The sequence below is a fragment of the Larus michahellis genome, chromosome 7, assembly GCF_964199755.1.
Source record: "Larus michahellis chromosome 7, bLarMic1.1, whole genome shotgun sequence".
NCBI lineage: Eukaryota > Metazoa > Chordata > Aves > Charadriiformes > Laridae > Larus > Larus michahellis.
The window spans coordinates 36,504,775-36,520,513 of NC_133902.1; the positions used below are offsets into that span (position 1 = coordinate 36,504,775).

At 38.5% G+C, this 15,739-nt stretch overlaps 1 protein-coding gene across 6 annotated transcripts in view; it reads right to left on the minus strand.

The window, feature by feature from the left end:
- Positions 1–15,739, minus strand: part of UBR3 (ubiquitin protein ligase E3 component n-recognin 3) — a 114,127-nt gene that overhangs the window by 14,151 nt on the left and 84,237 nt on the right. For all 6 annotated transcript variants that reach the window (XM_074596308.1, XM_074596307.1, XM_074596311.1 and 3 more), the window contains 2 exons: positions 12,562–12,667; positions 4,846–4,946 (listed from right to left, as the gene is read on the minus strand). In XM_074596308.1, the coding sequence (XP_074452409.1) occupies positions 4,846–4,946; positions 12,562–12,667 (207 nt within the window). The remainder of the gene's footprint in view (positions 1–4,845; positions 4,947–12,561; positions 12,668–15,739) is intronic.

Sequence of the window (15,739 nt, forward strand, 5' to 3'; positions counted from 1 at the left end):
TAAAAATAAATTAATGTTATTATATTTATTTACACGTATATGACTCATAAATTACTATGAATTACATTTTTGGAGAATCCATAATTGGACAGAAAAACCCCATTCTCCCACATCTGGGTCACCCTTAAGATATTTTCTGCACAAACTTTTTTTTTTTTTTTTTTTTATTTTAAAAGGAAAATATCACGGGAGCAGCTCCGAGGTGGCATGCTGTGTAACGAGCACCAGGGCTCTGAATGCAAGTATTTTATGGTCATAAAAACGTCCCATGGGAGACAGACTAAAAACACCAGTCAGAGGATCAATTACCATTTCATTACTATGCGTTATCTTTTATTCGTGAAATACAAAATACTTGCCAGCTGTACGTATCCCTAACTTTAGAGCTGTTACGTTCTCGTCTACTGCAAAGAGTGATTTTACTTGCCTTCCTGCAACGTGCATCTGGGGGCCGCGTGGTGTTTTCCGGCTGCCCCCCTGGTGGAGGCTGTGGTTGCACTATATCACCTTTTTGGTTTAATAATCCCAAAGACTGCTAGTGTATTTGTACGCTGTGGAGTAAACTATGTAAGTACTGTCAGTCCCTTCTGCTGCAGATGACAGACTGTGCAATACGTTCTGCACTAAAATGCAGTTAGAACTTCTGGGTTTGTACGTAAACAAACTAATCTGATATTCTGACAGTCTGTTATATTATTGTGACTAGGCCTTTGTCATCAAAACAGAGGGTAATGCAGAATTTTTGTACTTATTTTTGAATAATATTGAGAAATGATGTTATGATCCCATTTTAAAAACTTTTTTAAACAACACTTTTTTTGAACCAAATTACTTCACAGCATCCCATCCTATCCCACTATATGCATTAGACAAACCCCCTTAAAAAATAAAGTTTATAGAGGAAACACTTCTAATTTTAACATTAATGCAAGAAATGTGCAGATGAATAAGTGTATTACTAACAATACGCATCTTTTAATTTCAGTATCAATTTAGATATATACGCTGGCAGGCAACGACTCCACAAAGCGAACCAAATGCAAAATTAAGGACATAGGACCTTTTTTAGTGAATTTGGAAGGGCATATTTGTATAAATAACCTTTGAAAATATTCTTCTTGATCTAAAGCTTGCACAGTTATTTGAAAAAACAATTTCAGAACAAAGGGAGACAGCACTGAACTTCAGATAATCCATGAAAGGTATACTGAAAGTTCCAGGATACAGATAAATATTTCAGCTTCCACATTGAAACTGGATACTATTCAAGCTCATTACATTCATTCTATATTTAGTCAAGATCCTTATCCAATCATTAAAGAAAAGCGCTAGTGTTTGCCTGAGTGCTGCTTGCTGTATTTTTGTTGCATGTCATTGAAATTTTATAGAAAAGGCATGTGTCAGAGCATCCAGGTCAGATTCTTCAGCATCCAGGCCTTATCAGCAGTGCAAAAAAAAGGGGCCGGATGTAGGCGTTACACAGCAGGGAAGAAAACCTTTCCCAAAGCCCACAGATGTTAGATGAAACTCCCAAAACCGAGTTAGAGCACATCCACCACTCCCAAATCACGGCTCTCGTAAAAGCCGCACTGTGGCCTGTGTTAGAGCAACGCCAGGCTGGGGAACCGCGTGCTGGCAAACGCCAGGCTACACCACGACCCCCCCTCCATGTGTGGCATCAAGCACAGCGCCAGGCCGCTGCTGGCCAGGTGACCACCAATTCTGTGCTCCTACTAGCCTCAGACTCACCCCCGGCTCACCCAGACCCCAGTTTTTAAATACTTTGCAACAGTGTGATATTTCTTACATTCAGAGCAAAGCAGAAGCTGAAATCACTGGAAGCCAGCAGCGCTCCGTGCTTCTAGAAATCTGGCCATGGGGGTCCCAAGTCAGGGACTGGGAAATTATTTTTTTTTTTTTTTTTTTTTTTTTTTTTTTTACAATTGATGGCAACAAAGAAGAATGTCCAATTTGAATTAAGTGACTTGCTCAACATACAGAAATTGTGTTGCAGAAAGGGGTGGTGGGGGATGTTGAATTCAATTTACAAGGACACATTTAAGTTTTGTTAACCACTGAGTCACTCTCTCCATTTCTGTACCACCTTTCTCCATATGCAGCACCATCTTCTGTCTCTGTAAGAAAGGAGCTAGAGGTTCTAGAAACAAAATCCTCATTCAATTCACATCATCATGAATACTGTCCGTCCTCTGCACAACTGCCACAGAACTAAGCCAGAAATGCCTGCGTGGATTATTCCGTATTTAGTCATGCACAACTTCAAAATGCTGAGCAGACGAAGGCTATAAAAAAGCTCTGCCCCTGTCCTACTGTCAAACCAAAAAGTAATTTCACAAATGGTTTTAGTATCTTGAAGACAGTGTTTACTTTGCTGGTTACAACACAGAGGAGGTACACACTATCTTCTTCATTCCCTTCTTTGTAAATTGGTAAGTGCTTGTAAACGTTCTGACCTCCACCACAAAAGTTTCCCCCATAAAAACAAAAAAAGATTTAATTTGTAGTGTTTTTTCTTTGTGATGTGTTCAGATCAATTTTCCTCTCTAAAATGAGGCTGTGAATGAAGAGGCTGAACAGTAATGACATTTTTAGTCCTTTAATTGATGTTGGATTGAAAAAGATACCAATACCCATCCAACAATTAATAAGGTAGTTAATGGGATTCCTAGTGCTATATCTGAAGGGCAAGAGATGAAGTTTGGGTCCTCCTTACAGAGCATTCAGTGTTTTTAAAAAAAACACTGTGTAAACAAAAAGGTTTTTCAGTACTAACACGAAGATTTAATACTTGATGAATAGTCTTAGTTTCCTGTAAGGATACAAATATGGTTTCTCCAAAAACATCAACATACCTAATAAATGACATTGCAAAACCAGTACCATTACAGGAGAGTGTCCATGCTGAAACCTTTCATGGATTCTAAACCCTACAGATCCTTCCTTCGTTACGAGTGTTCTAACGCCATCACCATGGCATTCTGCATGGCAGCGCACAGAGACATCGACCTCCTGGCTGCAGAGCAGTGCCCAGCCCAGCCCGCGGCTCCCGCACCCCGTGGCCCCCGCACCCCGCGGCCACGCCACAGCAGCGCAGGAAGCAGCAGGGTCAAATCCAGATCTTGTTCGCCCTTATCCCTGACCCGCCACGCGACCCTGCCAACCCCTTTTACCCTTTCCAAGCCTCAACTCTCTACCAAGAATTAACGACATCAAATTCAACTCTGCGACCTGCACATCCATTACGAAAGTTCTAAACAAATTTGTTGTTACCTGTTTTTCTGAACTTCATTCTACATTTCAGAACAAAGAAATAATGGCAGACTTTTTATTCTGCCTAACCGTTTTGATGAAACAAAAATTAGGAAGATAAATGGCAATTTATTTGCAATTTATGTAGATTGTAGATTTGGAGTTGTTACATTCCTCTTCTCCTTACCGCTGGCCATTTCCCTTTCAACTGCAACATACACTAAACCTAAGAGCAAAGGCAAAACGCGCTGCCAATATGTGGTATTTACAGAATTCTCCACACGATGCCTTACTATTAATGTCATGTTGTCTTTCCTACGATAAGGTATACTTTCATAAATGGTGTTTTTCAATGCTTGAATATAAACTACAAAAAGGCCACTGTTTGTACTTTGGCTTCGCCACTCCCTTCCCCATATTTCACAAGACATTAGTCTCATTAAACTTCTTACTGCTTTTATTAAGTCCTTCCAAGAAAAGTTAATTTAAGCTAAACTGTAGTAAAAAAAAAAAAAAAAGTATATTTTTGACAATAGGCTTCCTATTCAAAAATATTTTATTCTCCTGGTATTTTCATAATTTAATAATTTATTGGATATACTTAAACCATAAACATCTACATTGAATCAGAAAAGCATAATGTTAACAGATACACACGGTGTCACTTAAGCTGAATTTGAACATTCAATAGTGAGGACTGAACACCTCTTAAGTGGAAATTGTTTCTACTGTACTTCCTAAGCTGGGCGGATGCATCAAGAGCAGAACAGTCCCTGTATTTACCTGTTCCCAAATTACCAAAACTCAGTAGGTACGAAAATTGCCACACAGACCTCGTAGCAGAGTTCATTGTCAGCAAAATAGTAAAGAGATACGTGTTTGTTTGTTCTCGTTTTAAAACGAAGGTATAGCTAGAAATAATCAAGCCAGAGAGCAGAGGGTGTGAACCACCCCATCTTCTGGAGCACGCACTGTCTGGTAGCAAGATGGAGCAGGTTCAGCTATTCCTTTTACACAGAAAAAGAAATTTAGTTTTTAAAACAGTTTTGATTTTAGTAATAGAAAATGTAGTTCTTAAATATCTATTTAGTAGTCATTCCGAATTATACTATATGCTGTCTCTACTGAAGTTGCTGCATTACAGCAATTACCGTCTTCATAACCGACCTCCTGTTATGTCAGATTGCTGCAACTGAAACCCTGAAATTCAAACTAAATTACAATCTTTCGCCCTTCGGCGCTCAGATCAACTTGAAGTATTGAGCTGCCCCTCTAAGCAGAGAGATGAAGGTCAACCGAAGGACACTTTTCCTTCAGTAAAAGCACTTAATAGTTTTTGCCCAGCTCTCGTACCTTTACCAAACAGGCTGACTGATGAGGTGAGAAGACAGGGGACACAGATAAGCCTGTCAACCCACAACAGAAATTTCTGTTCGATGCCACCTTCTGTAGATAAGGCAGAAGCATTATTTTTGAATACACAGTAGACAAGCTACGATTTACCATCCTGGAAATCACCATGAATGCAGCCTCATAAACATAATCATCTAAATAGATGTATTTTTTGTAACATACCTTTGTGCAAGGGTTGAGGCATGGTTAAAATCTGGATAAGCAAAAGGGATGAGACATCTCTGTAAAGCACAGGAACTTCTGGCAGCTCTTCACTTATCAGCCTGGAAAGAAAACCCAAAGACAATCACTTCTGATACTATAAACCCATTTTCCATTTTCGTATTTTATTTTGCATTTAATTTTAAAGACCATTACATTTGGTATTAAGCTTATGGAAGGCAAATACCTGACAATTTGCTACCTGATCTTGATTTTAAAACCTAATGGATTGTAATGTTACCTAATGTTAATAATGGGTTGTAATAACTCATGAGGAGGTTACCATTTGGGTACCTGATTTAAAACTTTCTAAAACTGCCTGAACTAGCTATTTCTATGTATAGCCTCAAGGAACATTCATTATTTCACTTTTAGAACTTGCATTCTAAAATAAATAAAATATACTGCATGGTAACGTAATAATTTAATTGGTTTTCAAAGTGTGGCATTTCACAAGTATACATATATCCGTTTTCTAACAGCAATGAATCCTCAAATTACATGAATGTTACAGCGATTGCTCCTATTGGAAAATGCTGAGACCTTAGAAAAAGGTATTGCTTTCCTGTATGTAAGGACATGGAGACTCAGGCAGCCATCACAGGTGGGATTATGCAATCTTACACACAGTCTTCATTAAAAGAAGGACAGCAAATAAGCACATAAAGAGATACTGCAAACTTTCGAACTATTTGGATTCACTGAATGACGTAACATCACCTTGTAGTCTTTGCAGCACCTTTGCAGGTAGGAGGTAGTATTTTTCTAGCTTGGTGTAGCAATATCCAACAATATTCTACAGGTTCAATAGCTGACTTAAAATGGTGAAAAATCAAAATGTCAAAAAGTCATTCTCCCCTCTTGAACTGATACGGAGTGGGAAGGGGATCTGAAGCAGGAACAGCTGGTACAATGGGATATGCATCCTCCATTGTCACCTTTTCCCTTCTGCAACACGTGCGGGAGAAAGTGCTGTTTGGGTTCTCATGCCTGTTCCCAACCCGTGCTGGTGCTGGCTGGCAAACGCCAACACAGTAACCAAGAAGATGTTTGTTTGAGATATTTATCTGTACTACTACCGCAGGAGCTACATCATGAGGCCCTCATGTAACTGATCCTGGGTCTCCCATGGCAAAGAGTCCTCACCAGCTTCTTACAAACAGATGCAAACGTTGCAAAGGAAAACTCCCTACACTACTGAGTTCCTTCCAATTGCCAGGTGAGTGAAATGCTGTTCTAGAGGGCAATTTTTGTTCTATCACTCCTTAGGCTTTTTCATCTTTTTTTACTCCTCTTCTGTCATTCTTCTCAGGTCTGCCCTTTCAGAGCACAACTAGTGAACTATTATTAGATCTAATTATTGCCTCTCTTCCAAGAGGACCAAACTCTTCCTCCAACCCCACTCAGCTGGCACTGGCCACCCCATGAGCTTAGCTCTCTTCATGAAGGCCCCAAATCCCCTCGGGGCCATCTATCACACACAGAGCAGATAACCCGAGCTCTTGTGGACCACGTCCTAGCAAAGGTTGTCCGCAGGCAGTGGGATTTGGATGCGCCCACAAGATCGTTAGTGCCTTCTAATAGCTTTGGGGATCCAACCAGTTTATCATCTCTGAGGCACATAAATATGATGCTGCTTCTGTAAGGACACCCTTACGTAGTTACTGATTTCACGAAAACTCAGACTTCTCTCTTCAAAAGGCCCTGCTAGGAGTCATCTGGGATAGGAATTTTAACATGCAGAAGCAGTCATATAAGAGGATTAAAAGAACACTTTTGGTCATATTAGGTTTGTTACGCAACTATACATTTTTAAAATACTCTCCTCCCCTCTCTCCCAGCACATTCTGAAGCAATAATGTTATTAAATGGCTGAAGTTTCCAGTCATTTTATGCAACACTCAATTGTGAGAATGAGCACAAATGGCTTGGTTGATTGGTCTCAAAAAATGAAGTCACAGAAAACATGGTCTAACTGGGCCTTTTGAATTAATGAACCCTATCCTTAACACCTTCTGTTATAATCCATCGTTTCATAAAATGATTTTTTAAAACACTGTAATATACATATACATATTTATATATGGGAGTCTCTAAAACAACAACAAAAAATTTCTAAAAATCAGTATACTGAACTCTAAAGAAAACAAGGGGGCAAAAATTTCTATCGCACTACCAAGTCTCATTTTCAAAATTATACAGGCAACGAAGATGCTAATCTCACTAAGTCTCTCTAATTCTACTTGTACCTACAGCTAGTTCTATTTTATGATCTGTGACACTGGGTTTTAAAATAAATAACCCTCATTACATAATGACTTTAAAACCACAGACATCTCTTAAATTACCTCTCACTTTTAATTTTTAATTTATATATAAATTGGGGAAAAACTTAATTTGGAATAAGATTAAGGCAAAAAAAAAATTAACTCCCTCTGGTCACATTTAGTTGAACACCTCTTTCTGATGGGGGTATCAACATCGCTATCATTTAACAGTCACGTAACAATTAGGTCAAACACCAGTTCTGACAAAATCAGGAAATATTCTTATATATACAGAATACTGTGATTGACTGGCAACGTCACAAATAAATGAACTCATTTTCACATGTAGGACCAACCAAACTCTTTGCCTAATTTAGTCATGTCATATGAATTGGAGAAGTAAAGCTACATTAAATGTCAGGGTTTTAGATAAGCGGCTTCTGTCTACGTCAAGTGCTGCAGCATACAAAGCACTTAAAAACTGCTCTGTCATTTGTTAAGAGCCTAACTAACTTCTTCATTATGACACTGAAACTGAATTTACAAAATGTGTTTAGAAATTTTTGTGGTTTATGTGTTTTATGGAAATTGCCCTTCCTATTAATCCCCAACGGATATGTGAAAGCTTGATAAATCTGACTTTACAAAAACACTGTGCCACAGAAACACTGAAAAAAATGAAAGCAAGTACAATTTCAGATGGGACCAAAGTAATATAAAATTATTCAGATGTATTATAGCTGTATGCTGTATCCATTAAAAAAAAAGGCGGGGGGGAGGTGGAAATAAACTGCATAGTACGATATAAACACGGACCAGAATGAAAAATGAAATATGCCTTGCTCGACGTTCTCGATGGAACTGAGCTCTCCTCCAGTAACTGGGCTGCACCTCTCTCTGTGCCAATACCAGAGCCCTCTATCCACTGACACCGAGCAACTCCACCTCTGTATTCTGCATCCTCCTCCTGATGGAGGTTAGATGGGAATCACTTCTTTGGGAATGGATATAGAGGAATAAAAAAAAAATCTGTTCTACTTTGAAACAAGCAGGATTTGCTTATGGCCCCCCTTCCCCTCTTCTCTCAGCTAGAGACACTTAAAATTTTTGTTTGATACTAACTCCAACTGATTATAAAGTTAGAAAGTCCATAAATAAAGTGAGTCCATAAATAAATTTTGAGCCTCACACCTCTTCGAACTGTCATGTACAGAAAACCTGAAAAGCAAGGATACGAGTACAGCTAAACAAAGGCTTAATCAACGAGGGCAAATTTATATTCTCTTCAGTATTTGCAGGATGAGAAATACACAAATCCCAGCCTGCAGAAAGGTCAGAGTAACACACAGCTTCTGATGTTCATGATAGGGAAGTAGAATTCCACTATTTATTCTGGCTACAGTCTAGGATATAATCACAATTTCATATTTGCCTGTCGTTGCGTCACAGCAGATTTTACGGCAGGTCAGTTTTTCTCATTATACAACAGCTGATTTCACTGGCAGTACTAACATCAGGCACCTTCCCTTCCCTCTTTCACCACAGCGCTCCCTTGTCACCTGCTCCCAAACTTACTCAAATTAACCTTTTTAAAACCATGGATTAGTTCCTTAACTTTGTTCATGACGCAACCTGCTCAAGTCGCATCAGCACAGCTGAAGATGACGGTGAGCTACGGTACAGGGTAAGGAAGAAACAGCCAAGTACTCCTGAAGCTGGCATTACTGTTGGAACCTCCGTATCATAACATGTCCTGATATACTGGTGTTTCAGGCAGGATTTGTGTCTTTATTGAATAGATCACCTAAGTCCTGTTGCAGCATGTGTACGTATATACCACCTCTAGCACAAACCTCAACTGAACCCCATTGTCTCATCATCTTACTCTCTGTCCGCCTTGGACTATCTCATAAAAACTGTTTTATTTTTCCCATTTCACAACAGTTTCTGTAATGGAGATGTTACTTGAGAGGTTCTCACAAACAGTTGCTCATTCCCATCCCTGCGCTGCAGTTTGTTGCCCCAGTATGATTCTATAAACAATCACCAATGCGATCGAGCTTAAAACAAAACAGCAAAACACTTTAGTAAAAGTAACCCAGTATATTTCGGCATTTCAGTTTATCGTGCGGTTCCCCCCCTCCGCCAAGTGCTTCTACTGCAAAGACTCAATGCTTTAGTGAACCATTCTTTGCTGACACCTTTTGTCTTTCAAGACAGAGACAAAAATTTCAGCTTTTGTAGACATGTAAATTTTAAAAATAAATAATGTATATCCGTTTATTTCAGGTTTGGCGTTCCTGAAACTCTGGCTATTTGGACTAGTCCATTAAATTCGCATGTGGGTTTAGTAATTATTGCCTCCAGCTGCTCCTTCTCTGCCCCCTGCCAGAAGCTATTATTCCCCACTTACACCACAATAATTGTTTATTTGATCACCCTTGAAACCAGATCTGCCCATAGTAGAACAATTTGCCTAAGCACAGCCTGTGGGACCAAGTGTATATTAAATTTGACAACATGAACTGCACAGGAGAAAGAATCCACTATGCCCGTCACAAGTTCATCAGACATAGCTTTATCTTTTTTCCTCCCTCTTCCTTCGAACAGTTCACATTATTTAGGCCCTTTCTGATAGCGTATCTTCTTGCTTAAAATTTCCTCATTTCTACACTACCTTGGTGTGACTGCATGAGCTCCTTCTTATTTTCCTCTCCGCTGCCTTTTTCAACTACGGAGCGATCTAGATACAGTTGTAGATGATGCTGGGCAAAACCAGGGCCTTTGGGAAGTAGAGTGGAGCAATTCTCCGAGAGTCTTTACAAATTACTTTGATCTTTGTTCTCCCAAACACATGAAATTGAAGGCATGATTTATGAATTAAAAAAAAAAAAAACCAGCTAAAAATTGTGAGCTGTATACCTGGGTTGTTTTAATTGTAAATATTTACGTATTTAAATAAAGTAGCTGCAATTAAATAAGGGTGAAAAGATAATGCAATGGCACTTGTATCCCATAGATTATTTGCTTTTTTAGTTTTGAAAGTTACCTTTTTAAATAAAAATGCAACTAACTCCTCTGGAAAACTGTTTTCAACTGAAATAATAATTTACAGTAAAAATTAAATAGAAATACATTAAAAAAATAGAAAAATATAGCATGTTGGTTTAATGTTATTTTTCTCCTGTGACTTGCTTGATGTTTAATTGTTTAGAATCACAGTAATATAATCACATGATATAGATCTTATCCCCTCATTTACATTTTTTTTTTTCCTACAAGTCTTTACTTAAAGTCTGATGTACTGGTCAGGCTGACGACTCAGATCACTCAGTTAGCTTCAAAATGGCAGAGCGCTATCCACATCTTAAATCTGCAGCGGTATTTCGCCACCACCCTCTTAATCTTCAGTTTACAGCAGTGCATCGCCTTCTAATTGCTCTGAGCGCTCTTTCCTGTACCTGAAAAAATTGGCTATTCTGGACTTCTCAAAAGGCTGCGTGACTCAAAGAAGTGTGCAATTAGCTCGTACACACCAATCATAGGAATGCCATCTTCAAGTGAAGCTACTACTTCAAATTTCTAAAATATAATTATGGATATCCATCTTACGCTCTAATTTATACATTAAAAACATGTTCCCAAGTTCCCTCCTCTGCAGCTTTCTGGGACCTGCAGACTAAGGTAGGAAAAAAGTTCCAAGGAGTCAGCAAAGAAATTCCAGCTCGATTGCATCAGTGCACCTCAACAGTAAACGATATCATGGCAAAACGGATGATCTTTCAGTTATAGCTTCCTAAACCATTTAGGACTTAGTGACAAACCAGCATCAGCAAGTCTACCAAGACATCTTGAAAACCTGCGCAGGAAACAAGAGAACAGCTCAAATGCATTCCCAACGTGCAACACCTCCTGCAGAGCAAGCCGTTATGGTCTACAGCACCATTCATTTCAAAGTGATTCAAAATATTGCCTAATGAAACCTAACTTGCAGCAATCTGACCTTGACGGATGCATGGTGACCTCCATCACGTCTGTAAGGGCAACAAGAAGCTGCATGTGCATAAAAAGCAGCCCCTCTGTTAATAGCTGCTTCCAAAGCCAGCAAGCTCTTCAAGTACCAAACTGAGAAGTGCACGATCAGTCCCATGGCCATTCAGACTGTCAGCACCCTATCAACGTGATCTTAATTTTGCCAGGTATAACTCAGTCAACCATACACCAAATTTATTAACCTCGTTCCATTGCGTAATCCAGGTCAGGGCAGAATCACACAAAAACATACTCTCAAAGTAGTTTGAATGCATGCCGAATAACACAGGTTTTCAGGTTATAAAATTATTGTTGCTTTGTTCTGCTAACGCATTATAAACTAATCTGATAATTTAGTCTAATTACTGCAATCATCTAATGTTGACTGCCAAAAAAAAAAAAAGAGACCTGAGACCAAGAGGACAAACAGTAAAATCTGAAACTAGAAGCATGCAAGGACAAACGTTTTAATAATTTTTCCTAATTTGCAGATTAGGATTGTAGCATCACTATCCCAGATCAATTTTTGAAAACCCATGAAGCTTTCCACCTCGACTCCTAGAAAAACACTGGCAAATACACAGCTGGATAGGCACTAAAAAGACAGTCTTTTCAGTATTATTACAAGCTACAAATGGAGAACTTAGCTATGAAAAAGACGCTCAAGGTGCCAAGAGAAAAAACAAGATTTACTGTTCTCTTATGAGGAAAAATAATCATCTGGTTTTAGACAAGAAACCGTTCTTCTGACCATCAAGGCTGAATCTGAAAAGTGAAGAGTCTTAAATCAAGTAGGGAGAGGAGTCCTTATGGAACATAGATACATGGCTCCATTTATTATATTGTTAATCCTTGTACAGCTGTGTATATAAGGTTAATGGTTTAAAAGCAAACTCAGGCAAATAGCTTGTTTGCAATAACATGAAAATTTTTAGCTTCAAATAGAAATTAATTCTCACATATATTAGGCCTACTTATGTTATTTCTGTAACGTATTAGCTAATAGTTAATTACCTATTAGTTGTTGCCCAACTTTCAATAAACTATTTATGAACTTAATCGTAATGTACATTTTGTCTAGCATGTGTACCAAGAGTGGCAGTGCACCTATCCACTTACCCAATACTGCTAAATTTGCATGTGTTTAAGCTTTTGAGCGGGGTATTTCAGCTTTAACTCAAAACTGGAATGTGTCAGACTTTACGTAAAAGAAATACAGAAATTTATTTTTACAAACATATACACAATTTTTAGATGTTAAGTTCATCAGCCCACCTCACAGAGAATTTAAATTAAGACATCAAGTTACCCAAAGTCCCTCTGTAAGGATGTTTCTTTCACAAGGTAAAACTGATATTTAGTAAATTAAAATACTTGCTCTGAATTTTTATCCTGGCTCGGCTGCGTTAGTTTTCTCCAGGGATTGTATGCAGAGTCTATACTGTAGAGGCGCATATGCATGGCCAACACGTGGAACAGCTGATCTGAAACGTGAAGAAGATAGATCGCTGATTATTATGCACAGTAGTAGGAAGTATTTTACATTAAGTTGCCATCATTTGTTTTACAAGATTCTGAAGTCTGTTACGTCAAAGAAGCTCATACCCTAAAAAACATCATCTTATTACTCTTTATTTAACTTATATTTTAAAAAAGATTTTGAAGAGAAGTAAGATTTCAATAGAAGGCACTGAACTTATGCATGTATATGACAAAATAATTTTGTTCTCTCTCCTGAGATTCTGAAACAGAGAAAGGCTGTTTAGAAAGCTTTGACCAGATCTCAGTTGTTTTAGTGCTCATAAAAAAAAAAATAAAAAAAATCTGCATGTAACTTAATGATAGGCCTTTTTAAAAATCCTGTTTTATTTGCTGTTATATTGCTACAGTTCCAGGCTCCCTTCACTTCCCTCTCCAGTTTAGGCCAGGAGCTGTGATTTGCTAAACATCCCTTCTAACCAGAGACTGATACACTCTTAACACACAGCTTTTATTTCTCTCTCTCACAGTTAAGTTCTGTGCCCAACATATCTGAAATTAACCTAAAGTTGACAGAAGTTCTGGCCTACAGCAGGATCACTTCAGCTCTTCATCCTTAAAAAGTTATTATTCTTTCTGCCTTCATAAGGTTATTTTGTAGGTAACTTTTGGAGGAGAAAAACCCTAAACTTTTGACCACACCACAGTGACACTAAAGCAGCGACCGTCTTTGTAACTGCAGAGATTTGTCTACACTACCTGCAGGCAAAGTATGCTGAAATCCATCAATTGGAAACCTTCTGTACATCCACTGTGACAAAAGTATAATTTACAAAACACTTCTAGAACCTTTTGCATAAAGGATGCTTAGTTTATTATTCATGCACATTACTGCAATATCATATATTAGAACGGACACTTTTCATTTATCTATGAATCACATGATCAACACAGAAAAAGGTAACATCTAATCCTTTCTGCCCTTAAGCGAACTAAGGAGGGAGGCACCGTGTATGTTGACAGAGAGGTATGTACAATAAGAATCTCGGACTTCTCTTCTTTTTCTGTGTTTATAATACAGTTACAGTTTGGAAAAAAAATACATCTTTTTTTATCTTCATGGGTTTATATTAAAATCATATTTCAAAATACTATTTCCCATGATTTTGTTCACTTTTTTCCCTCCTGTCACACCGTGTCTTGCTATTTGCTCCATGTTTGCTCCTCCTGTTCAATTTTCTGAGACCCTGCTTCCTTCCTCCCTTTCATTTTAACTTTTTCCTTTTATATCTTGCTGTCTCCTTTCCCCCCCAACCGCTATTTTATTCTTTCATTTGATCCCTTTGCCTCCTACTCTCTTAATCTCACTCCCTTCTGTCCACAACCCACTTGCTTAACCTACGTGCTTGCTCACAGGTCCTCTTTTTAAAGTAGAAATAGCAGCTATTAATTTATTTTCCATAAATAGACAATTACTCAGAGGTACGCAATGGCCAAAAAAGTCGCAAGATGGAGTCAGCTGACTGCCAGAGCCTGAGGGCTGTAATTAGCTCCTGGGGTTTGTAAAGTAATTGGAGATGCAGATGGCATTGGAATTGATTGCTGTCACCTGCTTTCTGAATAAAAGCAGTCAATGAGGACAAAATAAGTTATCTTTTCTTCTGGCAAGAGATTCTAGCAAAACATTGCTTTGCTGACAAATTGCAAAACCCTGAAAATATACTGATATTTCATCAAAATAATAAAAAAACCCTGCCAGTATGGTTTTGTTTCAAATGAAACCAATGAAAGTATCCGTTCCTTCCCTCTTGCCTCTCCACTACTAAAATAAATGAAATTTTTTTTCTGAACTGCTCCTTGCCTCAAACAGAAATAGGTAACTATGCAAACAGAGATAAATGCTTAGCATAATTAATTAACCCTCTGTTCCTTTAATAGCTATTTTCCTGAGCTTTTACTAATATGGAATTAAGCAGGCAAGCATCAAATTCTAGCGCTGGAGAATTTATTTGTAATCTGCAAGTGTATAACATTTATGGAATCAAGATACATTCTAACATTTGACTAAATCTGAACAGAAAAATATCAGTCTTGTAAGACAATATATTTTGCTTGTGATTAAGGCAGCTATTGTTCCTTTACAACAAAAGGTGTTTAGCACATAAATGTAAAGCTAGGAAGTAGTTAATAAGATATGGTTACAATGACCTTTTAGGAAATATTTTCTTTATGAATTGACTTAAAAACATGCGGACACCCTCTCAGGCAATGCAGCAGGGCCATGGGGTTCCCCAGGCCTGGGGAGCCGAGGGGTAACACCCAAGAGGAACGCCACCGCTGGCATGGCCCGACAGCACACACCTTCCCCGCGGGCTAAAGTGAGCCCTGATGGAGCTACTGCATCCATACTCGCATTTCTGAGAACATTTCTAACAATTAGCAAAAACTAAGGCCTAGGCAGAGGAAGATAGAAAGGTTTATTTCTTCACAAACATTTTTCTGTTTGTGACTCCAACTGCTTTACCTCCGATTTACTATGATTATGGAGTATTGGAGAAAGCCAAGGAAAACACCCGAGGACCCATAATCTAGAACCGGCAACTTATTTGTGCAGAGTCCTTGGTGTTTCACCACATCCTTATGCGTGAGGGACTGGCAGGAATCTGCCTTGGGCCAAGTGAATTCCAGCGGTTTTGTTCCTCTGACTGCATCATTCCGAAACGGAAACATAAAAATACAGAATAACTTCCCATTTCCTAATAGACTACTTAGAAGCTTTAAAATACACTTTTCTTTTTTTTCTAAAAAAAGGCAAGTAACAGCAAAACTTTAACCCAACAACGGCCTACAAACAAGACCCTTGCAAAGTCTGGCCAAGAATGGAAAGGAAGGCCATAACCCCCTAGGCACCCACCACTTACAGCGGATCTTACGCCCGTTCTCCCCAGGCAAACCCATCTTTCTAAGTGGGAAAGACAGGATTTGGATGTAGCTCAGGGCCTCCAAAATAACATCCTTAACAAAATTTGGTAGAAGAATATTAATTTTTGAAAGCATAGCAGCAACAAAATTAAGAG